This window comes from Arvicola amphibius, chromosome 3, assembly GCF_903992535.2.
Source record: "Arvicola amphibius chromosome 3, mArvAmp1.2, whole genome shotgun sequence".
NCBI lineage: Eukaryota > Metazoa > Chordata > Mammalia > Rodentia > Cricetidae > Arvicola > Arvicola amphibius.
Genome location: NC_052049.1, coordinates 168,386,882 through 168,414,216, shown reverse-complemented (window position 1 = coordinate 168,414,216; position 27,335 = coordinate 168,386,882). Strand labels below are relative to the sequence as shown.

General features: G+C 47.2%; 1 protein-coding gene across 1 annotated transcript in view; it reads left to right on the top strand.

Annotated features, from left to right (window-relative positions):
* The window catches only part of Ephb1 (EPH receptor B1), a 298,584-nt gene that overhangs the window by 9,774 nt on the left and 261,475 nt on the right, over positions 1 to 27,335 (top strand). The window contains exon 3 of the mRNA XM_042054742.1: positions 16,723 to 17,404. Coding sequence (XP_041910676.1) covers positions 16,723 to 17,404 — 682 coding nt within the window. The remainder of the gene's footprint in view (positions 1 to 16,722; positions 17,405 to 27,335) is intronic.

Genomic DNA, 27,335 nt, shown 5'->3' with positions numbered 1-27,335 from the left:
CCCTAAACCTTGGTAATTATTCAGAAGTGAGGACTCTCTGAAAGGGAGGGGTGTGAGGGGACCTTTGTGAGCACTTTGTTCTATTTGGTGGTTTTGGTGTTGGTTCTGTTGAATGAATTCCTCCTGCATTTGAGCTGTGTGTGTGTGTGTGTGTGTGTGTGTGTGTGTGTGTGGTGCATCTTATCTCCATGTACTTGGCCCTGACTCATCATGATGGACAAGGAAATCTCAGCCATGTCCTGGTGTCACAAAGGACAAAGCAGTCAATGTGATGTTAGATAGAGTAAGAATTCAGACTTGTCTTGCTGGCTGAGAGCTCTGCTTTGACTCCTACCTGACCAATGATAATGCATTGTGTTTGCGTTTAGATACAGACAATTAATTCATTGTGCAACAGTGATCCAGGGGTGACACACTGGGCAATCTTAAAGTTCCTGGGACCTGTTTGTGGTTAGTCACATGGAGCTGCAGGTGGAGGAAAAGTTCAGGCTGATCTTAAATATTTCAAGTGGGCTAAGTACATGCCATGGGTGATACTAGTGTGCTACCATGCACTGCGTGGTACCAGCCTGGGCTCAGCCTGGGACCTGAATTTTAAAAGGGACACTAGAATAGGTAGGAAGTGTCCAGTGGTTACTAATGAGTGATCTTGTCATTCGAGGAATGTTAGTGGATGCAGGCACCTAAGTCTAGATCCAAATCTGAGTCCAGGGAGCAAAGGAATGAGGTCATTTTTCTCAGTAGGCATCCGAGTCCTCCACAGGCATTCTGGCACCAAGCTCCAGCCGCCACAGGAAAAAGAGTCCCCCAAAGCAGGTTATAGGAGGTGGCCACATTCCCATCCCCTTGGGGAGTGGGCAGCGGACTAGAAGGAAGGCACCCTTCTTCCCAGGCCAGCTGTACTTCACTTGTGCTCCGAGAAAGGGAATGAAGCCAGGAGCCACTCCTTCCTTCCACAGCTGGCGCTCTTGTCTCCAGGATGGTTCCAGCTGGTTAAAGCCAGCATGGCCCATGTGCTGTGAGCTAACAGAATGAGGAGCCCATTTTCTCAGCCTATGGCCCAATGTGATGGAACAGCTTCAGGTTGGCCTCTGCTAGGCATTCTGAGCAGTGATCCCCTCCCCATGCTGAAGGGAAATGCCACTAGTCTCTCCAGGGCTAACTCTGTGCCCTCCATCAGTGGCACCAGGGGCTGAGCCAAGCTCTATTAGGCAGCTGGGGCCTGGGGCCTGCAGCTCCCGCCCCTGCCTTGTCGAACAAGGCCGTGTTGGGCAGCAGTGCGAGCCACATTCAATAGACAGCTTAAGATAATCACATGTGTGAGGTACTGGGATAATAGTAGCTGAATACCCTGCCACCGTTGCCATAGTGACCAGCCAAGCACTGGCTCCCCTCCCTTTTTTTTCTTTCTTTCTTGTTTTCTGGACCTTCTTGTTACAGGGCTGGCTGGTGGGGTGGGGGATGAGTTTGGGAAATGGGAAAGAGGAGGAAATGGGGGAGGGTAGACCCTAGAGGGCCAGGCCATTATATTCTCTTTAAATCCCCCAGTTGGAGGTATTTTAAATCTCAACAGAGACAGAGAGAAACAGTGTCTTAATCCCCAGCTCCCCGTGAATTATTTAAAAGGATCCTGTCAGAAGGATGAATTTGTCACTGTTGCGGTGTCAACAGCAGCAGCAGCTGTCATAATGGCTAGGGACCCCACTCCAGGCAGGGTCTGGTACACCGTGCTGCTGCCTGGTGGAGCTTCCAGTGGCCTGGGGCTGTGTGGACCAGATGCCTCCTCCCTCCCTAGGCACAGGCCTACAGTGTCAGTGCTGTCCCTGATGTGCTGGCGGATCGTGGGGCCTGAAATGTGCCGGGCTACATAAAGATGCCTGTCATTCAGCTGGACCTGGAGCCTCCTGGGAATGTGGTGGCTCCCATAGCAGGGGTCTCTGAGCAGCGAGGAAGCTCCCTCTAATCCAGAGTAGGGAAAAGGAGCGAGCCCTCACTTGCCCTCAGTGAGGGAGGGCCAAAAACAGCCCTCGCAACTGTACGGTTTGTAAGCGTACACACACGTGTGCACACACATATGATGGTAAAGATCGTGGAAGCACAAGGATAGACAACCAGGCAGACAGGAGAAAGCTGCAGATCACACACTGCCTAGGGCCACCAAGCCCACCATGCAGGTCTCGCCTCGCCATAGGGCTGGCCTCCATACTGACCAACTCCGGAAGACTGTGGCTTGGGTTTTAAGCACATCATCTGTAAATCCTGTTTAATCCTCAGGGTCACCTCACAGACTAGGCACTTTCCACTTATCGGTGCTACGAAAGAGGAACCTGCTTTGGAGAGGTTTAAAGACTTGCCTCTGGTCAACCAGATGGGTCTGGCTGAGGCCAGAGCTGGTGGACTTCCCCCACCTCCATGTGCTAACTGTCTGGTTCTGGGCTGAACAGGACGGCAGAGGCAGGTCTCACTAGGTCTCACTCGGCCACCCTCCCAGCCCCATCTCCTAGTTTTCCTGATTCTTTGCTCTTGGAGCCATGCTGGTTTTTCTGGGCAAACACTAGTTACTTGCTGTGGGGAATTTGCCATGGTTTTCCTGTTGGTCAGGGCCTCAGTGCCTTTCTGTATCAGGGGTACTCCCTTGGGACCTTCTCTCTCACCTCCTCATTTCTACACCATCCAGCAGTGGGGTGACGGATACTTTTGAGACATCCGTGTTCCTTTAACCGTTCCTTCACTCATGCTTCTGGAAGTAGTCCCGTCAACTCATTGGTTCACCAGCTGGACTCGGGCAGAATCATTTCTTTGATGCGTTGTAAAGAGACATTTGTGAATATCACCCTCTGGAAGAGTCTTATGACAAAGTCATCTATCATTAAGAGCTATTAGAGAGGACATGAAGAGACAGAGGCAGAGAGGCAGCTGTGAGTGGAGGTGGACCAGCTGTTTCAAAAGGATCTCATGGAATCTTGCTCTTAGACTAAAAATTAGAGAATGTATTGGGTAGCATCACACATATGTTCTCCACAGTCTAATTTTGCCCCGTTACTCCTTTGAAAGTCTTGTGCCCTCCAGAGAGTGGGGTTTTGAGAGTTCTGTTTTGTGCCATACAATGGGCAATGTGAAGTTCTTTCAAGATGTCGGCCGTAAAGCAACAGGGTTCTGTGAGCCACCCTTCTTTTCTGTACACTACATGGGTTGTAGTGATGTGGGGTGGGGGGGAGGGACCATTCATCTCCTTGCAGCCTGGCACATCTGGGAGGTAAATTAAGCATATTGGGAGGTGAGCTGGTGCTCAGGCCCGCAGGGGAGCCGTTGGGGAGATGTTGCCTTGGTTGGTTGGTGTGCTAAGTGATAGGTCCCTCTGGGCGTGTAGGACTTTATGCCCCAAGGACCGCATTTTACATTTTCATTAGCCCTCCAGCTTGTCTAATCTCCTAGCTCTTTCAGGCTTAACCTCTTTTCCACGCTGGAGCTTCTTTTTTGGAGTCCACACCAATTGGTGAGAAGCTCGACGGCCGGGTCTCCGTCCCATCTGCTGCCCTGATGAATCCGTGCACTCCTCTGTGCTTGATGAAGTTGAACCCTGCTGGAGGCATGTGCAGAGAGGCCGCCATCTCCCCTGATTGGGCAAGGCCATCACATTTCCATTATTGTCCCACCGGGCACAGTGGCAACAATTTCTAGTGACATAGCAGCTTCCCCTAACAGCAGGTGATGTCCAATTACAGACTGTGGAGAGGACCCGAAGCCTCTGAGCTGTGTTCCGTTTTATCTTCTGTGATCTGAGCTGGAGGATGATGGGACCCACTGAAGGCCTGATTGAAAGAAGAAGGTCACCACTGAAGGGGGGCTCGGAGGAAGCCTGAGAAACTGTCGGAGAAGAGAAGGGCTGTTGGTTGTCTCCCTGGGTCTGTGTGGAGACGGAGTGTGGACCTTTAGTCCTTACAGCTTGCTGAGCACAGGGCCTGCAGGATAACTTATCTAGGATCAAGATGGCTTCCACACCCGGTTGACTAAACTAGAGGCAGGTCTTGAGGTTAACGCAGTAATGATGGCTGTCCTACTAGGAACAGTAATTACTGGGAGGCGGTGAGTGGCGGTTGCTGAAGAAGCCTCTACGGGAGTTACTTCCGTGACCTGTGAGGCCTCACCACACCCTGCAAGGAAAATAGTATTTTGCAGGTGAAGAAACTGAAAGTCAGGAAGTTGTCTGTGGTCACAAGACTACAGTTAGCAGAGGTGAGGTCACCTGCCCCTGGCCACTTCCCAGCCTATCTCCTTCCAGTTTTCCTGACACTGTTGTCCTGGTTGGTTTGTTTATTATTTACTTAATTATTTATTTTTATTTTTTAGTATGTACCAGGCTTGTCCTGGGCATTTGTTCTTATGTCTGGAATGAACCCCCAGTCTGGCTAGTAGGTTTCATTCAGATTTCAGAAGCCCTTCCCAGGGGCTCCACTACTCACTGGCTGCCACTGCTTATTTTCCCGCGAGCTCTCTAGGCACCTGTAACATTGTGTGACTCTGTTGCGTAGCTTCCCAATGAAAGATAGGGAAAAAAATCTATTCGCCTCGGATAGGACACCAGTGACAGGCTCCCCCCAAGATGAACAAAACCAACGGCTCCCCCAAAACAGTTTGACTCACTCAGTTCCAGCGTGGTGAACGAATAAATTTATTGAGATTACTTATAAGAAGATGACTGCGGAGTGAGTGGTTCCATAGCAGCTGTGTCATTAAAAGCCCCAGTCCCCAGGGGTGACGACACACCGAAGCTGTGCCTCCGGAGCTCCACACAGCTCGCAGGCAGCTCCATCCAGGGTTCTCTCCAGCTCTCTTCTCTGCTCATCTAACACCGCGAAGGGGCCTCGGGAGTCTCCGAGCTTCCTGAGTTCTAAACCTGCTCCCTTCACGTCCTGGTCTAATGAACCTTTCTCCTCCCTCCAGGAAGGAGTGTTTCAATTTCGAGAAAGTAGCTGCACAGTTGACTTCCTATTTGTCTTGTTTGTTCACTCTCTGGTTCGCTGTGTTACAATATAAGGTCCACAGGGGCCACACATTTGTCTGTTTTCTGCGGTGTCACCAATACTTCAAACATTGGGGAATGAGCAGGTTCTTCAGCTTTTTCCATGCTTGATTTTAGAAATGAGCTCATTGAGCTGGGCACAATGTAGGTTAGGATAGCTGGGATTTTATCAGACTAACAGAGGCAGAAAAGTTGATTTTAATAATTCTGTGTGTGTGTGTGTGCATCTCTCTGTGTGTGTAAGTGATCATGTGAATGTATGTGTATGCATATAAGTTCCCAAGTATGTGTGTGTGCACAGATGTGTGGAAGCCAGTAGCCAATATCAAGTGTCTTCCTCAATGCTGAGCCACCTTATGTTTTAAGACAATGTCTCTTATTGGATTCAGGAACTCATCAATTCAGCTAGACTGGCCAGCCAGTGAAATCCAGGGATCTACCCACTTCTGCCTCCATAGCTTTGGGTTGCTGGTGTGTAAAGGTATCCTTGGCTTTTTTATGGTTGCTGGGGATCCAGACTCAGGTACTTAAGCTATGCAGCAAGCATTTTAACAACTGAGCCATCTCTCCAGACCAAATTTCAATAGTTTTTGTCCCTATCTTAAGTAAAAGTGTCCAGAGGCAGTGCACCTTCCTAGCAAGCCTTGTAAACAGTTTGTGGGGGTTAATGAGGTGGTGATGTTCTCATCATCCGTGAGAACTCTGGGGCTGAGGGAGGGTGTTATAATACTCCAGACAAAGGCTAGTATCAAGCCCTTTGAGAACTCAGGCGTTTAGGCTGTGATTTTCATCAGAGGCTGTGTAGAAATGGTCCAGATCTCTTAACTTCACTGGATGCTTCATTTTTGACCAATAAATAATTGCTTAGTTTGGTCATCTACCTTATTTATCAAAACTGATTACAAGTGACCTTTGCATGCTTCTAACCCGAAGCCTCCCTTGTAGATAAAGAATGCATCAGTGTCCGGAGGCGAGGCTGTTCCAAAAGGCAATGTAGATAGCCTGGTGGGAAGAGATCGTGATGGTGGTCTCGAAAGGGGAGAGGTTCGTACACATATGTATGATGTCATGTACCACACACAATCATAAACACAACATAATCACGGTCACACACGCACACAGAGGCACACACAGTCACACAATCAGTCTGACAGCAAGTAGTCAATGTTCACTGTTTAGACACTTGGGAGCCCCCCCCCCCCCCAGCAACAGACCAGTTCTGACTTCCAATAAGTAGGTCTAGCAAACCTGAAGCTCGGAGGCACCTAAAGGTGTCATTCCCATTCATCAAAGTCGCAGTCTGAAAGCCTGAGCAAGTATTTTCTAATGGGTGTCATTGTTTTCTTTATTATGCTTATCTCAAGGACGGATGGGCTATTTGCATCAATAATAGTGCCCTTTGAAAGGTTGTTGCTATTCTGTGTGACGCAAGGTGGTTTGCTTCTTCTCCTTCTGTAGCATCAAAGTGAGTCCCAGTGAAGGACCAGTGGTCAAGGATGCAGAACACAGTAGAGCTTCACTCATTGCCTCTGGTTTCCAGCATCTTTTTAAATGATTCTTGTATTGTTTGAGATTGTTATTACGTCATTCCCTCCAAACCGTTCACTGGATTTAGCCTCTTGCTCTCTTTCAAATTCCTAGCCTCTTTTTCTTATCATTGATCTGCTCAGTCCACATAATGTTACTTGTATGGACATGTTTTTTCAGGACTGACCATTTGGTGTTGGATAACCAATTGGCATGCTCTTCCATGGGGAAGAAGACAATTTCTCCTGCTCTCTGCATTTCTTAGTTGCCCGTGGTCCTTTGTCGAGGGCTGAGGCTTTTTGAGCTTTCCCCCTTCCACATTAGTGTGACTGTTGGTGTCTTCCTTGTTCAAGTCATGTTTAGGCAGACACGATGGTGAGACTTACTGGCGTGATTTCTGACATTTCTAAGAGAGATGGTATCAAGCAAGGTTCTTGTTCTTCTGACTCTCACAGTCTTTCTGCCTCCCCTTCCACAGTGATCACTGAGTTTCGAGTTGGGTTGTAAATATGCTGGTTAGGACTGGGCCTCACAACTCTGAAATTTGATGGATTGTGGTTTTTTGTAATGGTCTCCCTCTGTTGTAAGTTTCCTTAATGAGGGGTGAGGACTACATTTATCTGTGGGCATAAAGATAAATATTTAGAATGTAGTTAGGGATTATACTGGTTTAGTAAAGTAGTAGTTGTAGGCTCTCCTCCAAGATCTATGATTTCATTTGCCCTGGGTAGTTGGCTATGTTTCCAGCACCGGGCTGATTTCCCTCTTGCTGAAAAGGGCCTTTAGTTCAATGAGAAAGCTGTTGATTATTGCCCAGGTATGGATGCTACCACCGAACCCTGAGAGTTTTCATGATGTTGGTTATTGCTGTGGTTCACAGGTTTTATGTGTAGGACTGTTGGCTGCCTCTTTTAGTAGCTTCCATTGTATCTTCTGGTGTTATGAAATCTAGTTTTTGTTTGTTTTGAGGGCTGGACACCATGGAGTACAATGAGGCCCTTAACACCGTTCTATCCCTTTATAGGGATGGCCATGGAGGAGGAGGATTTGTGCTTTAGCAGACTGTAGTGGGGAGCTGCGGGCCGTGTTCCTGCCACCCGGCTCCGGGCCACCTGGCTCCTGCACGGCTAGCTTTATGCCCGAAATAACATCACACAAATTGTATTCTTTTAAATACTGCCTGGCCCATTATTTTCAGCCTCTTACTCACATCTTGCCTTAACCCATTTCTAATAATCTGTGTAGCACCACGAAGTAGTGTCCTACCGGAAAGATTCTAGCATACGTCCATCTTGGGCTGGAGCTTCATCGCGTCTGGCATCTCTCTGAGGAGAGGCACGGCAGTCTGACTAACTTAGGAGAGGCGTGGCATCTGACTGAGCCATCTACCTCACTTCCTTCTTCCTGTTCTGTCTACTCCACCCACCTAAGGGCTGGCCAACGCAGTTTCTTTATTAAAACAGAAGACCCTCCCACATCATTCAATGGGTAAGAAGAATTAAAAAGAGTGACCGGGAAAGCCATTGTGAGGGGAGAGAAGAGTCAGTGGTAGAAAGGGTAAAGGAAGAGGATACTGGGTAGAGGCACCAAAGAGGAGAGAATAGAAGATTTGATAGTTAGTCCCCTGTGAGGACCAGAAATGGCACCAGTGCAGAAGGAAGAGTGCAGTTATTCCTAGGCACTTGGCACTGTGTGGACATGGTGTTGTGTGGACATGGTGTTGTGTGGACATGGTGTTGTGTGGACATGTGGTTGCAGAGAGCAAGGAGAATCCCAGATATCTGCAGGTAATGTCCAGCAGGCAGGTGAACACCGGGGAGCAGTGAAACTGGTGATGTTCTCCATGGCAGCTGCATCCTTGCATGTGGATGAGATCATCTAGGATAAAAATTGAGATGGTACCAAGAAGACCCGTGTATTTCATTGGTCCTCCATATTCCTGGATAAAACCCGGCTGCATGGCGCTAGTGGTGTAAAGCTCCATGCACAGAATGATGTTGCTTGTTGACATGAACTAATAAATTAGTCAAAACACAATTCCCTGTCCTCAAGGAGCTCACAGCTCAGCAGCAGAAACCAAAGTCACATACACAAAGCAATTAAAGAGAAGTTGGAAAGAGTGTATTACCAAATGTTAAATTGTGTGGAATAAACTCACTCATGCTTGAAGCGTCCTGAAAACTAATCTCCATCCAGATTTAAATTGGCACCATCACGGGGGAAGTGAGGCCCGAGAATCCTTAAAGGAAGGACTGGAGAGAACTCAGTCCTGCCGTGTGTCTGCCACCTGACTTGTGTGCAGCTGTCACAGAATGTCCCCAGTCTGTCTGCTTGTTAACAGCTCTTGTCTCGCTTGAATAGTGTCCAGTCAGGTCTGCCATTCTTTGGCTTCGTGTAGTAGAGATCAGATGGTTTTGTGGCAGCAGGTCAGGTGAAGGTGTTAGGGTCTGTCGGAACTTCAGCAAACAATACTCAGAAGTGGGCGTGGCTTCTGGGCCTGCATGTGAGAGCAGGGGCTCTTGACTTAAGTCCTTGGCATCTCTAGCCTTACTCTGGCAAAACAACAGCAAGGACAACAACCACAAAAGCATACAGAAACAAGACAGGTCATGTAAGCCCCATCCGCGGTACAGTGGTTTTGGAAATATAAGCGAGAGGCCAGTTAGGAGAAATAGGATTCTGCAAAAATGGCCAATTGTGCTTGGACATGCTGAACATGGTTGGCCTGCTGACTGTCTGATGGGCCTCCAGTGTGGGAAATCCCATCTTGGCATGGGATTCTGAAACCAAGAGTCTCACCCTGCTATTGGGACACTTTTAGGTACTACTCAGGTCTCTAGTCCCAGTGACAGGGATGTCTCCTTGGCTACTTCTCGATGCTGTCTTTATGTAGCATCATTTATTCATCTAGAAACAAGACAGACTGAAGGAATATTTGGCAGTTGGTTTAGAATTGGGTTACTTAGACTTCTTCCCTGAACGCCATTTGTCCCAGAGAGTTTATGCACACCTGGGTACATAAGCCTGTAAATTAGGTTTGCAAAGCAGACTTTTATTAATAGTGAATCACAAAGACATTTATATTAAAAACATCTCTTTGTCAGTTATATAATCTTAGCATTTATTAAAGACAGATGCAAATTTGCCCACTGATGACATGGGTGTGCTTGTATGTTTTATAGATGAAGAATTAACTCTTGGCTAAATAGTTGATACTGTAGGAATACAGCATCTTCAACATTTCAAGGTTGATCAATATTTTGCATTTATGGTCATCAGTGCTGAGAAAATTGGTTTATATTAATCCAGAATACCAAATGTCAGAAGTATGTTTAGGGCCATTTCCAAAGTTGTTGGAAATTCTACCTCAATTCCAAACCCAAGTTAACTCTAACTCAATAATTTTTTTTTTAAAAAAATGAAACTCAAGTCAGCAACTCAAAAAGCAGTTTTAAAAAATTAGACATCCTAATAAAATAGAACCTAAAGATGTGCTGATTTGATGGATGCCGAGGAGTGATGGTAGGAACGTATTGATTTTGTTTTCTATCATTAAACCATCCTGGTTTTGTTAATGTATTGTAGAACATGCTTACATACAGAAAAAAAAACCCACTGTTTAGAGCATTTGATTGGCTCCAATCTGAGCTAAGGTCTTTGAGTTTGCCGGCTTTGAATGGTATGACGTGTGCAGAATGAAGTGTGCATATTGTGTGTGCAGCATGAGAGCAGCAGTGAAGCTGTGTGTCACAGGATGTTCAGCATTGTCAGAGATATCTGCATGTATTGCATGTTGATGTTGCATTAATCATTGGTCTTTCCATTCTCAGAAACCTTTTGCTACTGTTAATTTGTGTGTGAATGGGTGTGTGCACACTTGTGCCTCTGTGTGTGTGACCACCACATGCATTTGTGTCATCAAATACAGGGTAGTGACCCACTATTTAAGAAGCTGAAGTGTAGCGGGATAAAGGAGTGAGAAGGGCATTCTGGGTAAGGAGATAGTGTGAGCAGAGGTGTGGGCTGTTGTGGGCATGGTATTTGTGGATGACGCAGGCCAAGTCTGTGTTGTTGAGGAGTTGGGGTATCAACTGCCCAAAAGACTAAAGTTTGTGTTTAGCTATAGTGATGTATTTATTTATATTTTGTAGATATACTTATTTTAGGCATACAATTAAATTACTTTACTAAATTTGCTGTGCTTGTGATCATCAAAGTCCCATCTTAGAACATTCCCATCAACCCACAAAAGAAAATTCTTACCCACTTGTACCCCTTTGCAGTCATTCCCCAGTCGACTTCCCAGGCCCAGGAAAAACTACTTTTCTGTTTGTTTCTTCTGACTCCATGTGTGTCATCATATAATGCATCGCCATTCGGGGAACATAGCATCCTTCACTTGACATCATGTTTTTGGGATTCACCCCTGTTTTTAATATGTGTCAGTAATTTACTCCCTTTCTGTTGCAAACAATATTCCACTGTACAGAAACATTATATTTTGTTTATACATTTGCCACTTAATGGACATTAACAGAGCTCTTCAGTCACATTAAAGAATTAAATTGAGAAATCCAAGAAGAGTGGTGGTTGTAGAGAGACTGATGTGTGGCACAGTAGGAAACATGCTTCACAGATAGGATTTATAATAATGGTTGGTGAGAAATTCGATCTCAGTGAATAGTTCTTCCCTCCATCATGGCTGTGCAAAGCTCCCTGAAGTAGATCCTGAGAAGGCTGGCTGAATGTGACCCTAAGAGGCACGGCTACCTCTGGAGATAATCACGTCTTGTGTGAATAACTATGCACATATCTGAATTTATATGTGAAAATTTATCTGAGGAATGATCCTCCAAGTAAAATGGCTGAGTCAATGGCTGTAATTTTTGATTGGCATGGTACAAATTTGCCTTCCATCCAGCTATGTATCAGAATTCTTTTATAAAGATTAATTTTTAATTGATGTGTATGAGTGTTTGCCCACATGTGTGTATGCACACCACATGTGTGTATGCACACCACATGTGTGTCAGTGCACAAGGAAGCCAGAAGAGGGCATCAGATCCTTTGGAACTGAAATTTTGGATGGTTGTGAGCTGCCGTATTGGCTCTGGAACTTGAATCTTGGTTTTCTGAAGGGGAGTAAGGGCTCTTAACTGTTGAGCCATTTTTTTCCTACCTGTGAATCATAATTCTTGTCCCCAATATACTTTTAAATATAATGGTCTCCAACTTTCATTCTTTAACTACCACCAACAAAAAGTCAAAATATGGCTTAGACCATTTTTGCAATGCTGACTGACATGTCCCATTCTGTCATATGACTGAGAGGTACGTCTGCCTCTCAGTGATGTTTGTTGATATTCTTTGCCTGTATGTCTATTTTATTATTGATATATAAGCTTTCAATATATTAGGGGAAACTAAATGTGTTATTCATGGTACATTATAAATGGTTTTGAGGGTTTTCAATCATCAACTTTCCTCTCTTTACTTTCTCTTTGCTTACAATGGTTTCCATCATGCCCATTTAAAAAGTGAAAAAATTGGTGAAGCTAATTTATCAAACTATGGCCTCTTGAGTTTTGTGTCATGATTAGATATTGTCCCTGTGGTTTCTTTTGGTATTTCTATGATTTTGTTTTATGGTTTTGATTTATTGGAAATGTATTCTGGAGTAATCGATGGTGATTAGGTGAGCTAGTTTTTTCCAGAGAGTTACTCAGTTATCCAAAATTTGGGAAAAAGATTGATTTACCCTTTCCCACTGATTTGAGTTTAGGTAAACACTTTCAATGTTAAGAGAAGCAACTGCGTCAAATTAAAGACCAACTAACAAACAAAAACTATGTTATCTATTTTCACTTCCTGGTGTCTTCTCAGTCACTTCCTTACGGAAACTTGGCACTTTATCTCTTTAATGTTTTGCCAGTCTGGTAAGACAGTCATGGTACTTTGCTGTTGTTGAGTGGCAGCAGGAAAAAACACGGAGGGGGGGGGCGGGCTCAGAACTGGAGACTGGGAAGTGGCCACTGAACAGAGAACTTTTGTACATCTTCCCTTGGGTGGTACTGGTTAATGGTGCCAAAAATTGGTCCCGAAAAGAAAAGTGAGTATCTCTTCAGTCAGACTATCCAAGGTATATAGAAACTTGGACTTTTTAAAGGAAAGCCACAGGGAAACCAGCATTTAAGATCCAAGATGCACAAAGATTGTGTGAAAAGATATTTACGGAGCACATGGACCCTTGGGTCTGGTCTGTTCACTGTCAGTGAGAGTCCCCCCAACTCTCTCTCCCATCTCCACAGGTCTCCTTGCCCTACCGTCCAGCATCCTTCATAGCTGAATGGCAGTGATCACCAATTGTTCAACACGCACTTAGTCCTTGCTCCAGCCTAGTTTCTAGTTTGAAATATCTTCTAAACATCGAACTTTGGACATCTGTGTGCCTCCTCTCTAGAACTCATCTGTTTGCTATACTCAGGTGGAAATCCAAGGTTCTCATTGTGCCCTGGCGGCCCCTCGGTTTTATTCCTCCCATGCCTGCGACCTCCAGCTTCGTAAGAATCTGTCATGTGAGCGCCATCCCTGAATGACACCAGCTTGCTTTTTCCCGCCACAGGGCTTTTGCATTTGTGTGCCTCTGGGGACAGGTGCTCTGTCCACTTCTGCCCCTAGAATATACACACTTCTCCAAGACAACCCCTCCTCATCCAGCACTTGAAGACTTTTGGGAAATTTTCTTGCATGTACATCCCCTTTCTTGGCACACCATAGCCTCCCATTAATTAACACAATTGTAATTATTTAGTTATTTTGATAAGTTTCTAGCTTCTGTTCCTGCCCCTCAATCCGAAGCCTCACACTGCCTTATCCCCGGTGGCTAATGGAATGCCTGGCATAAAGCTGGTGTCTAGAAAACATTTACCCTGATGAATGAGTGAGGTTTTGCCATAAAGCAATGAGACGGATGCCGTGTATCATCAACAAATAACAATGTTTGTCCCTCCCTGCTGGGAATGCCAGCCCATCCTAGTCTGTCTCCGTGAACTGAAATCTTCTTTCTTTAAGGCCCTCCCTATCATAATTGCTGCTTATCCTGAAAGGCATTTGTCTCTCCTCCAGCCCTGTCTTCGCTCTTCCTCCTCCCACCCCACAGCACCAGCTGACAGGAGAAGAATGGAAGCCAGAGAGAAATTAATGCACGATGCTGTCGTTGTAGCCTCCTTTCCCCCCAAACCACAGGGAGCTATTCTCCTTCCTCTCCATCTCTTTCTCCTCTTTCCCTATGAATATCCGGCTCCACCCCCTCCAGCTCCACCCCTTCCAGCTCCACCCCCTCTGATTTGATTTGATTGCTCCTGGAGGAGCTGTCACGGAATCAATTAGATCTGTAGAGTTTTACATCTCGGGGTCACCCAGTATGATTCCTCATTTTACAGATGAGAAAACTGAGGCCCAGAGAGGTTAATGTCTGAAACGATTACCTCTGGTGGGGCTTACAACGCTAATCAGTGTCGTTTTTCAAAGAAGAATGTTCTCAATATCCCAGCTCTTCTGAGTGAAATGCTCATTCTGTTTATCTCAGGACATTCAGTGTGCTGGCCTTGGCGCCCAGGTGAGCCTGGTAGGTAGGACTTCCTTTCCCCTGCAAAGCTGCATTAGTGTTGGGTGGCCAGAGGCTCTGGCTGTGTCTAGACCTCTGCCTTGAATGGGGTCATATGTTTCACCTGTTGCGGCATCAACCAAAGGGCCCCAACATTTATGCTGAGACCCTGCTAGAATAATGGTTCATGAGACCTGCTGGGTTTAAACAATTCTAGAACACTGAGAGAAAGCTGCCTGCCCTTTCTTCCAAAGTCATGTCGGGTCAGCAGGGAAAATGTCTTGAAATGGGAAGGGAGGCTTGAAAGCCATCTGCATGCTGTCAGCAACTTCTCCCTCATCTCTTTGCTTTCTGGTTTCCAAAATCTGGTCAAGCAGAACAAAACTTCCACAAACACATTTAAATAGAACACAACACAGCCTTTAAGAAAGGAAAAAAAAAACAACATGGCTCCTCTACATCCAGAGATCAATAAGAAATTAAGCAAAGCCCAGGTGAGGATTGACAGCGTGGATTTATACTCCACATGAGCTATGGAGTAAAGCTTTTGCTCAGCTGGTGGCCCTGCTACTGGGCATGGGAACAGACATATCCTCGTGTGTGCATGATATCTATTCTGGTTCTGGGTCCAGATGCTCAATGTCCCTTACCTGCTGTGATACTTTAGGGACTCAGCAACCACTGGTAGGGTGGGATGCTTCAATGTCAGTGCATCTGTATTCTTATGGATGGAGAAATGGTAGAGCAAGTACCCCGATGCAGTATGCTATCCAGCCTGGGTAGTGTGAGCTGGAAGCTGGGAGGTTTTCCAGAGTTGCAGTTACTCCAGCAAAGACCAGAAAGGCATCCCAGGTCAAACATATAAAGATGGAACTTGCAACATTAAAGTCTTGGTGTTGCAAGTTGAGTAAGGAGAGGTGCTGGGTGCCAGAAGAGTGATTGTAGGGAGCCTGGGATGTAGTTCAGTTAGCAGAGTGCTGGCCTAGCATGCACAAAGTCCAGAGTTCAACCTCCAGTACTGTATACACAGCTGTTGTGATAGCTGCCTGCAATACCTCTGGGGAGGGAGCAGCAGGAGTAGCAAGTTCAAGATCAGCCTATGCTATGAACACACACACACACACACACACACACACACACACACACACACACACAACGGGGGGGGGCGCAAATCGAATGACAGATGGGTTGCTTTATGGGAGAGAGGATGCTACATCTAGGCAGAAAATCAGGAGGGATCTTTAGTCTCCAAGGGTTTCTGGAAGGAACTGAACAGATACTCTGGCTGGAACAGGAACTGGTACTCTAGGAGGGCTGAGAGAGCCCGACAAGCCTAGATATGTAGGTCAGATCTCTAGATGTCCTTCTATTTTCCCTTCCACCCTTGACACTATGTGTCTTCCTTTGTAACACCAGAGATAAAGATTTCTTCAGTTATCATCTTCCTCCCATCTTCCTCCCATTACCTGTTGCAGAAATTCCCCTCTAGAAGTTTTTAGGCTGTTCAAAGTACCATCCCTCCTATACAACTTATCTATAGCCATGTGCCATGGAGGAGTTACTTGATGTCTTATTAGCCCTGAACTGGAGATAACTGAACAGTTGCGGGACCCTTGAAGGTTGGGAAGTAAATGTGCTGTCCCCCACTCTTCCTCTGCTACATAAAGATTCTGAAATATGAGTTTGGTTTTCCAATATGAATCATGGTTGTCGCTCCCGGGCTAAGCGATGGTCCTTCCTCTCTAAGTACTGTCCTCCCACATTGCTGCTCCATCGTATCTCAGCTTGAAAATTTCACACAGGAGCTTAATTAACTTCATTAACAGTATCTCTCAGCAGCCCCATCGTTTTACAGTCTAGCTCTCTCGAACGGATTGCTCTTCCAAAAGAAACGGTTCTGAGAATCTAAGTTTGTTGAGAAACAAAAACAAGTAAAAAGTTTCTCTTCACGTGCCTTACAGAGGTTTATAAAGGAGTTTTGCCACAATATTAGGTTCACAGGTGGGGACGTCCATTGTGGAATTCTTCTATACCTGGATCTCTAATTCATAGCGTAGAGGCTGTCGGCAGAGAAGAGTATGGTACCTGTTCTCGATGATGGACAATAAAGGATACGCACAGCATGAGATTTCCAAGTTTGATGAGGGAATGCATTTTGCTCTTTGTCTGCTTTTTGTTGTTTGGTTGGTTTTGGTTTTGGTTTTCGAGGCAGGGTTTCTGTGTTGCAGCTCTGGCAGTCCTGGAACTCGCTCTGTAGACCAGGCTGGCCTCGAACTCATAGAGATCTGCCTGCCTCTGCCTCCGGAGTGCTGGGAAGTAAGGTGTGCCATCACCAACGCCTGGCTGAGGGAATGCTTTCCCTAGTTAAATCTGTTTTGTTTTGGGGTGGGTTGTAGAGCACCACATCTTTAGAACACAGGCATTGCTAGGTGAGCTCATTTGCTGGGTGGAGCAGTGGGACGGGTGGGCTGGTGAAGCCCTGCAGAGCTCCGGGATTCTCTCCTTGATCTTCTCACTCTCGCCTTTCTGATTTTGCATGTGTGCACCTGTGGCCTGCCGGGGACAGTGGGAAGAAGTCAGTGGCTACGATGAGAACCTGAACACCATCCGTACTTACCAAGTGTGCAACGTCTTTGAACCCAACCAGAACAACTGGCTACTCACCACCTTTATCAACAGACGGGGCGCCCATCGCATCTACACGGAGATGCGCTTCACTGTGAGAGACTGCAGCAGCCTCCCAAATGTCCCAGGCTCCTGCAAGGAGACCTTCAACCTGTACTACTATGAGACTGACTCTGTCATCGCCACCAAGAAGTCAGCCTTCTGGTCCGAAGCCCCCTACCTCAAAGTTGACACCATTGCTGCAGATGAGAGCTTCTCCCAGGTGGATTTTGGGGGAAGGCTGATGAAAGTCAACACAGAAGTCAGGAGCTTTGGGCCTCTTACTCGGAATGGTTTTTACCTCGCTTTCCAGGATTATGGAGCCTGTATGTCTCTCCTTTCTGTCCGTGTTTTCTTCAAAAAGTGTCCCAGCATTGTACAAAATTTCGCAGTGTTCCCCGAAACCATGACTGGAGCAGAGAGCACGTCTCTGGTGATTGCTCGGGGCACATGCATCCCCAATGCAGAGGAAGTGGACGTGCCCATAAAACTCTACTGCAATGGGGATGGAGAATGGATGGTGCCCATTGGACGCTGTACCTGTAAGCCTGGCTATGAGCCCGAAAACAGTGTGGTCTGCAAGGGTAAGTCTGGGCTCCTGGAGTTGAGTGTCCGTTTCCCTCCCACCTGGGGAGGTCCAAGTTCATTACTTTTCTTGCTCCTCGTTCAGGGTCATTCGGGAAAAGAAAGAGCCTAGTGTCTTATTATAAATCTCAGAAGAACCTCTGTCCCCAGGGCTATGCCTGATGGTTTTCCAGTTGTAGACCAACTATCTGTATGTACGTGTGAAAGAAGGGAAGGGAAAGAAAGTTCTGAACAGTAGAAAATTATTCAATAATTATTTATTTAGTTTGGGAACACATTCTCTCTCTCTCTTTCTCTCTCTCTCTCTCTCTCTCTCTCTCTCTCTCTCACACACACACACACACACACTACTCTAAGCATCTTTCATCAGCCTCAAGCTCTGGGGGACCTGGGATATTTGTGTTGTCATGGACAGTTCACTCAAGGGTAATTGAGAAGTGACTGAATTTGGAAAATATTTTCGTTCATTTCAGTCCAGCTCCCACAGTATTGAACTTGGTCCTGAAGCCATGTAGCTCATTAACTCAAAGCCCTCCGGCTTGACTGTCTTTCTCCAGGGGGCTCAGTGCCAGGCCCTGGAAGGAGATGAAGCTGCTGGCCCAGGAGTGGGGGATGGGAATGTTCCATGTGTGGAGGTACCTTTGCTTCTGAGTGGGGCAGACTGATGCATACTTTGCAGACTGGAACTTTAAGGTATTACATGCTCGCACTAGATCTCTGAACCCTATATTTGCTTTTGTTCAATATATGCCAATAAGTATGCTGAAGTGGCTCCAGTTAGTTCCAGATTGAATGGAAGGGTCTAGAAGCTCTATCACTTATCCTGTCTACGTCATTGGAGCTGAACATAGGGTGATAAAGGGCTGGGAGGAGAAGGTGAATCCTGTTATTAAATCTTGCTTATGATCTTCAGAAATTTGGATTGTTTTAAAAGGCCTGGAAATGATCATTTTCATTGTAACATAACTCAAGGTATGCCCTCTCTCATTCGCAGTTTGGGAGTGAAATTAGCTCTTTCCCCATCACAGGTCTCCTGAAAGCACACTTGGGTCCCCTGGTGCTGCCCAAGCAGGCAGCCAGCCCTAGTCTGTTTGCTTCCTCCTTCCCCAAACACCTGCCTGTGAAATGCCTGGCAAAGGATTTTGAAAGACCATCAGCACGCGATCCCATGGATTCAGCTAATTGCCTGGGCTGGGGCCTTCGCACAGCCTTTCTGGGGCCTGCTGGGAACACAGAGCTGCGCCTTTGTGTCTTTATTGGATTTCTTGGTTCTGGGGCCCATGATGGATGGCGTGGAAAAAGGGGAGAGAGCGCCAGATCCAGTGATGAATCAAGGCAGACAGTTTTAAGACCAGCCGGGTCTGGTCCCACAGAGCGCTTCTGTGTCCCACAGTTGGGGGTGGGGCGAGGGCACCCTCTTTCGCATTCTTCCGGGTCTGAGTGGGGACCAGGACAGCAGGCTGTCTTAAAGGCACAGGTGCAGCAGCTCCTGGGCATGCTTGCAATCCATGCTGGGGTGCATTTCTCAGGCTTCAAAGGGATGCCACACGGAAGTTGCTGGCGGGGGCCCTCTCATTTTTCTCATTATTTCCTGAACAGAATGGCAGGGATGGGAGCAAGCATTGATTGGTTCTGATTTAATTGGGACTCTGGGAAACAGGCTCTCATTTCTTTGGACTAATTGGAACGTTACTCTTTTGGGGGGCTCTGCTGTCCACACTGCTTGTCAGTCACCTCTCATGGTTGTCCTGGGAGGCCTGTGGGGACAAATATGTAAATGCAAGTTGTTTCTCTTCATTCTTCCTTCTTGGCCCAAACCGCTATTGTGGGTTTGCTTGGATGTGGCTCATCTCTGACTGTTGTGAACATGGCTGGACTTTACATGTAATCACTTACTGTAAACTCACTGGAGGGTGGAGGAAAGGTGGGGGCAGGGCATCCTCGCTACACAGGCAGGTACGTTCTGGCGGCAAGTCTGAGAATATAGAGTAATGAGTTGGAGAGTAGCTTGGTTTCTTTGGCTCCTCGTCCTGGCTAAGCCCATTTTCCTTGGGGACCCGAAGCCCTTCACCCATGTCTCAGAAGCTGGACATTTGCATCTTCTCAGATGGCTGAACCAGATCCCTCTGGTGAGGATTCACAGAGCACTGCCTGGGAAATGAGGGGACCCCACCCCTTTGTAGATGGAGACTTTGGAAGACTTTGCACCCTTGGTATAGACAGTATGTGTAGAGATCTGAGGTTGGTCCCCATGCTGTGTTTTCAAAGGGAGGCCTCCAGCTACCATGTCTGAGCGTGCTGCGTTACCAGGTAGGCATTGGGATCCGTCCTATCAATTCTGGGGTGGCCACCTGATGATAACAGGATCGGGGAGAACCGTGAATGCCAGACTGCGGCTGAGGAGGAATGGAGGTCCAGCGGCTGCTTTGTCCTGACATGGCCTGGGAATTCTTGCTCGAATCTCACTGTGGGGAGCCTGATCGTGTGGTTCTCACCATGTGCCAATCCCCCCCACCCCCTGGGATGTTTGCATCTGAGACTTTGCATATGTAGCATCTACAGAGTTGCTGTAGAAACAGTGTCCTTTCGTCTTCGTGCTTCCTTTTTCTTCTTCTTTTTCTGTTTTCTGAGTGACTGCTCTGATGGGTAAGGAACCATGCGTTCTATTTCTTTCACTTTCCATCTGCTAAACCCGCATACCTGTCAAATTCATGGTGACCCTCACTGGGTTGTGCAGAGGCACCTGGAGACCAATTAGGTAGCCCAGGCCGTCAAGAGCAGCCCTGGCCTGGAGCGGTTCCTGTTGTGGACAGAGAGAGAGAGAGAGAGAGAGAGAGAGAGAGAGAGAGGGAGGGAGGGAGGGAGGGAGGGAGGGAGGTAGTGGTATTTAGGGGAGGGGGAGGTTGAGGGAGGGGGAGGGAGGGGAGGGAGGGAGGGAGGGGGGCTGTGTGGAGAGGACAATGAGGACAGCAGGCAGAAGGTGGTGGTAGAGCTTCTGTGTTAACATGTGGCTCACACACTTCCTGGCGGGTTCTGTGGCTGAGGCCTCTGACTCATCCTTTCTGTAACACACACACACACACACACACACAAACTGGGTTCATCAGGCAGAAGTGCACGGGCATGTTGATCCTAGCACCAACTCTGACCTCATCAGGTGTCAGTCAATACGAAATTGTTAATTACTTGGGAGATGGCTCATCTATTTCGGCTTCGGGTCATGTGCTCATAGCTCAGGGGATTAACAAGAAAACACAGCTTTCTCTCTCTCTCTCTGTCTTTGTGCCACATTCCTCCAGCTAACGTGGGTGGTGAACTGACTCTTTGTGTGGGCCCCAGGCAGCCTAGCTCTCTGTGTGCCAGGCAGGTCATGAGCTAGTGCTGGGGAAGCCTTAAGATGTCCCGACTAAGGTTAGCCTGAAGGGAAGATGGTGGGGCTATGGCTTGGTTAAGGTTTCTGGTGCTGCGATAAAACACCCTGACCAATTACGGTCCTTCTCTGGAGGGAAGTCCGGACAGGAACTCAAGCAGGGCAGAAATGTGGAGGCAGGTGCTGATGCAGAGGCCATGAAAGAACGCTGCTTATTAACTTCCTCCCCATGGCTTGCTCAGCTTGCTTCTTATAGACCAGGACCACCTGTTCTGGGTGGCACAGCTCTGAGGGAGCTGGGTCCTTCTACATCAATCATTAATCAAGAAAATGCCCATACAGACTTGCCTGTAGGCCAATCTGATGGAACTGGTTCCTCCACTGAGATTCTGCCTTCTCAAAGGTGTTCAGGTTTGTGTCAAGTTGACAGAAACTACCTAGCACAGGGCTGGAATGGACACTCTTCCATGCCTACTAGGAGTAGGCTCCGTATTTTTCTGTCAAAAGCATTAGACTATGATATACCTTCTGGGTGTCCATGGCTTCCAGAGCAGGTCCTAGCTGGGGGTTATGTTCCACCCTTGAGTATTCTCCAAAGGGCTGACTTTGCAAACACTCCTTAAAACTTTCAGAAGGATCTATTTCATGAGCTTCTGTCCAGTCTTTGGGCATTAGGTGGAGGTGGTGGGCTACAGCTCAGGGAATAATTGGGTATACAGTTCTGTCTATCATCCCTTTTGCCCACGTTCCGGCCTGTCCTGGGTGCCTTGACCTCTGGCCGAAGGTAGTAATCTATGGTGTCCAGAGAAGAGCCTCTAACCTCAGTAGATGGGACTACAGGCCAGAGGCTAATTGGCTTGGTGCTGTTGCTGATCAGGAACCCCAGAGGAGTTCTGAGTAGGTGAGAGAGGGGCGGGAAGCTGACTGCCCAGAAGTTACAGAAAAGAATAGCCAATTCCTGCAGAGGGCCAGCACTAGCTTCTTGTACCAGAACCCTCAAGAGTACTAGGAGTGGCACCACCCCCGGCGGCGGCAGACAGGGCCGCATCTTTAAACCCCCCATTTCCAGCTCGGGCTTGACATCAGTGGTAGAGTTGAGCACACCTGGGAAACCTTGTAGCCTTTCCAGAGAATTCTCAAGTTCAGCCATCAGCAGTCCAACCATGGACGCTGGCATGCTGTCAGGGCCTTTGAATGTCCTGGAGAACAGAAAAATTCTCTGTTCTGAATTGTTCCATGCCTCTCCAGCTCCCTCCCTCCCCGTAGACTCTGTGTGTTGGGGTTGGCAACCCTACCCGTGCAGGCTCTAACCCTGATATCACCCAAAGGGTCCCCTTTCCTAGAATGGCTGCATCTTTACCCCCACCACACACACCAAGTGGGGCCCTTTTTCTTTGGTAATTTTCTACCTACATGTAAATTCCTTCATGCCTGGAAACCCAAGGGACGCTCTGAACCTTTCAACAATTCTGACGCCTTTTGTCAACTCGAACAGTTGAGATGAGCCACTTTGTAAACCTAGGGGAGTTGAGATGAAAAATCCCAGAGATTTGAAGGTGAAGAAAAATATGTCTAATTTAGCTCAAAAGAGGTTTCTAGGGCCTAGTCCCCTCCCCCTTAGGGTTGGTGGCCTCAGCTTTGGTCTCCTTGATAGTTCCTGTTGATGTTCTGCAGGAGAAAGGGGAGGCCCCGGGAAACAGTGTTCAAGTGCCTATGTGTTCCCACGAGTGCGCACATGAACCAGGCCACTCTGCTTGCTGCCACATACAAGGGCATTGAGGAGCACTACCACGCCCCTGGCCCACCCGCAGTCAGCTGGTGAGAGAAAGTCCACAGCCCAGATGGCTTCCTCTCAAGCCCCAGGGAGACCAGATCTTCTCAGGGCCAAGGAAGGCCAAGGTCATTAACACTGCAGTCCTGTAAGATGAGCGTGGTAATCGGATTTCCCAATAGGCTACTTCATTTAGAAACCACCCAGGGCCTCCTCTGCTTCCTGCCGTGGCCCGGCCCAGTGCCCTCCAGAGCGGAGTCATATGTAATTGGCTGGGTGTAATGGCCTGTGACCCCATGAACAACAATGAGTGGAGCTGGAGGGATGCCCCTTTGCTGCACAGTCACCAACATGTTGGGCTCTAAAGGCAGCGGAGGATGTAGGTGACGGGGTCCAAATCCCTTTAGGTTCAGTACTTCCCCTTCTGCTCCCCCCAGAAGACCCACACCCCACTGCTGTTGACCAAACAGTCTTGACTATCTCAGGGCAGGCCCCCAACCACTGAGAGATAACACCCTTCAGGCAGGAGAGCTGTCTGGGAGGAAGTCTGCATTTTGCATTAAGCCTGGCCATCCGTGACTTAATAAATATGCATTATGATGTGAGTAGTGGAAATACCTCTGGGCTGGGAGTTCAGCAGGGGCCTGAAGGCGGCCATTGACTGCACTGTCATCTGCTCATGAAAACCTATGAGGTCTGAAACTGAGTGAGTGAGTGGCATGGGTGGGATTTGTCCATAGAGAGGACTAGCCAATTACTGTCAGTCCTGGGATTAGAACTCAAGTCTTGAGATACTACCATCTGCCTCCGGTTCTGAGACTAGACAAGGCTGAAGTTAACCATCCTTAAAAATACGTTTTCAGGAATATTGAGCCTCTCACTGACCTTGGTTTTGCTTGTGGTTCCTGGATGTCCTTACGCAATTCTGCACCATGCATCTGCCCATCTTCTGTCGGGATTCAGCCCATCTTTCCAGAGAGTGTAAGAATGCTTTACAAAACATCTAGATAGTGTACCAGTTCTGGAGGGTGACCCCAGCTTCCTGACCTAAGGCTTTGTGTCAGAAAAACAGGGGAGAGAACATGGTGGGGTCCAGATGTGACTTTCTAATCGTCATTAAAGAGTCCTCAAGGGCTGTGTTCCACACTAAGCATCCCAGTCTGTGGGTGCTGTCAGAACGGAATGCCACAGATAGGACGCTTTAGTATGGGCTGATATCTACTTCCTACAGTTTGGCGCTAAGGAAGTCTAAGTCTTTGGCAGGTTCAGCTCTACAGTGAGGATTGTGTCTTCTGGAGAGGAGGGCCACCGTGTCCTACATGGCAGAGAGGTGGAGGAGCTGCCCTAGTGTGGTGAGGATGTTTTGGCGAGTGCTTTAATCCCATTCAGGATAGGGGACCTCATAATTTAATCACCTTTTTAAGGACTCACCTCTTAATACTGTTGATTTGCAACACTTGGAGTTAGGAAAGCCATTTTTCAAATTTCCATCCCATTGCTCCCTGGTGCTGGGAAGTCCCTCTCTGTGGGTTCTGAGCACACACTTTATTGAGCAGAAGGGAAGTGACTCACTGAGAAGAAGCCCACTCTGGATCCTAGTATGCCTATGTCTTTTGGTTCTGGGCCCCCGGAGCTCAGTTAGTCTGTTTTGTTTTACTTCCTGTTGCCATTGACAACAGTGTTGGCAGAGCCCTGATGATCCTGATGCTTCCTCAATGCAATGGGATGGAGACAACTGTAAAGCCATAGTGGGGCTGTGGCAAAGGACACTGGCGAGCCACCCAGAGCAAGCCTTGCATTGATGTCAGGACTTTGAAAGGAGCATTGAGAGAAGTAACCTTCACCTTTCCCTAGAGACCACTCTTGGCCTTCAGGTGACCTGTGTATAGTCAGTCTCCTTGCTGGCTAAACTAACAGCCAGGGTATCAGCTAGCTAATAAAAGCAGTTGAACCTTCCTTTTATTTTAACAGCCATGTGGTAATACAGGGCATACAGTTCCTTCTGAGATGCAATTTAATACAGAAGAATATGGCAGGGTTTGTGTTGGGTTCTGGAAGCCATCCAGGTGTCGGAGAGCATTTTGCCTCTTAGGTATTTACTCAGCCTGCTGAAGGCTGTGTCCATTAACCTGTAAATAGACTAGCCTTGTCTCTGCATGCAGGTCAGGGGAGGATGGGAGGAAATCAGGTCACCTGTAGGAGGTTCCACAGACCACCTCAGGAAGCTTCTCGGAATGACATTCAGGACCCAGTGCAGTCTTGAGATTTTCATTAGAAGGTAGATAGGAAGTCAGCCTTCTGGTTTCCGGTTGATCCTGATTTGTTAGGGTAGCTCACTGACCCAGGGCTTCCAGCAGCAGCATGTGTTCCTGGTCACAGCAGATTCCCTTCTCTTCAAGGGTGTGTCTTATTTCTGTCATCTGCAGGCCTCCATGTTTCTGGTTTTCCTGGTCCTCACTGGAGTTTTGAAGTCAAGTATTATTTTCAGAAACCCATAGAGCACTGGTGGCTGCTGAACCTCCCATGCATATATTTCCATTATATTCTCAGATCTAGCAGGTTTAATTCCAAGCCTTTGTTGTACTCCTCTTGGAAAGAGCCCCATAGCCAGAGGATGTTGGAGCCACAGGTGGCGTGTTGGTCTGGAGAACTCTATAGGACAGAATCCTCTTGGCTAGATCAGGGCCCCCAGGTTAACGACCCCCCACCCATGCCATCTTGTTTCCTCCAGGGACAGAGCTCTCACAGTACTGCAGGACAGCCTGACTCATCTTTCAGTCTTTTTTTCTTGGCATAGAACTTTTATGCAGATCCCTATGTTTCCAGTTTACTTGTTTATTATTAGTACTATTAGAAGACACTCCAGATGCTTAAGTTTCCTTTTATGCTGGACCCATGCAATCTTTCTTACTATTAAAGTTTAAACTTTCTCTTGCAGAGGAGACCTGTGATTTGCTCACTCAGGATACAAATAAACCCTTGACCCACCCCCACGGGGACTTGACAGGGACCCTGCACCTGGTCCCCAGCTCACTTCCTACTTCACAATAAAGGTTAAAAGTGGTTTTGCTGGTTGTTGTTATTTTTCTGCATTTTATTTATTTATTTTACTGGTTTTCCATTTATATGCATTTAGTTTTCTCTTTAATTCTTGTATTTCTGAGCAACACTGGGATAGATACCCGTGTGTACTAATCTTTGAACTAATATGTGACTACATCGGCAAGATAAATTCATTAATTAATTTACTCAATGAATATTTATTGAGGGCTTTCTTTGCACCAAGCACTTTTCTAGGAGCTAAGAATGCAGCAAATTCTCTGAAGTAAAATTGCTGAGTCAAAGCATATACATTTTTAATTTTGATAGATAGTTCCAAACTGTATTTCCTCTAAAAGGCATATTCTACCAAAAAACTTTTTTTGCACCCACCAGCAGTGTACAAGCTCTTGTTCTCCATACCTCTGCCAAGATCATAAAATATCAATCATTTTTATCATTACCAATCTGCCAGGTGAAAAATGGCATCCCGTTCCAGTTTCAATCTGCATTTGTCCTGCTGTTGAAGCTTGGGAAGTTCTGGAAGTTGCTGAGGCCCTGGCTTGCTAGAACGCAGCATGGAGTTGGATGTGCTTGGATGATACACGGTCTGGAGTCTGCTCTCTCCAGTCTCCATTGCATTCCTCTGGTCCTGCCCCTCCTGCTGTGCATGACCTCCTGCATGTGCTCTCTGTCTGTCTCTTACGTTCCCTGCATTTTACACATGCTCTGCACACACCTATTCAGGCATTCTCCAGACAGTGAATGTCTGCAGAGGATACAGGGAGGTACAGGTGCCTGATGCTGGAAGGCTGTGTCGTTCTTGTGGTCTAGTTTCAGGAAAGCGGATACCCAGCCTGGTGGGAACACACTTTATTTTTCCTTTCTTCCCCTCCTGCCTCTGAACTGGCTCTGGGATTCTCTACCCTTTTCTTCAGGTCTTCTAGCTCTGACCCTCTTGGCTCAGCCACTCCACTCCCTTTAACCATCTGAAGTTACCTCAGGGTGCTTCCAGTTCTGCTCACCCTGTGACACACCCTACTGAAATCACCTTCGGCCCTCACCTCCTCCAGGTTCCCTCCCATTTCTCCAACCCATCCTTTCTAGGCCTGTCATCCCCTTCCCTTCCCTGGCAGCTTCAAATCGGACTCACCTCCACCTCTGAGCGTGTTATAGGCTTGACATTCCTCTTCCCACTGTGCTGAAGCCTGGTCCTGCCTCTGTCTCAGTCTGGGATGCTGCTCACTGCTGCCTCGAGCATCTTTTGGTTTTCTCCTCCCGCTCTCTCTGTGGTATTGATTTCTTTCTGGACCATGGACTTTCCAGCCTCTCTTACTTGCCTCTGTCTCCCTTTCTCCCCTGCCTTCCCTTCCTTATTTCTCACTTCTGTTGTTCCTCCCTCCCTTTCTCCCTCCTTTCTTTCTCAGCATATTTTTTAAAAAGTAAATGTATTCATTGTTTTTAATGTATTTTTGTTTTAAAGAAAATCTATATGAAAATAATAAGCCAAAGCTCCAGCATGAGGCCAGTAATACCCATATGGCTCAGCAGGCAAGAACCCTCACTGAAGATCCTGAGTTCAGTCCTCTAGTCCCATTGTAGACCGAGAGAAACAGACCCCGGGAACTTTTGTCCCCTGACCTTCACACATGAACCCCTAACCCTATGGCATACACACTCCGGCACTTGCGCTCAATGAAAATGAGTAAAATAAAGGTTAATGCATTAATGGTGGATGCTTGAAAGAACG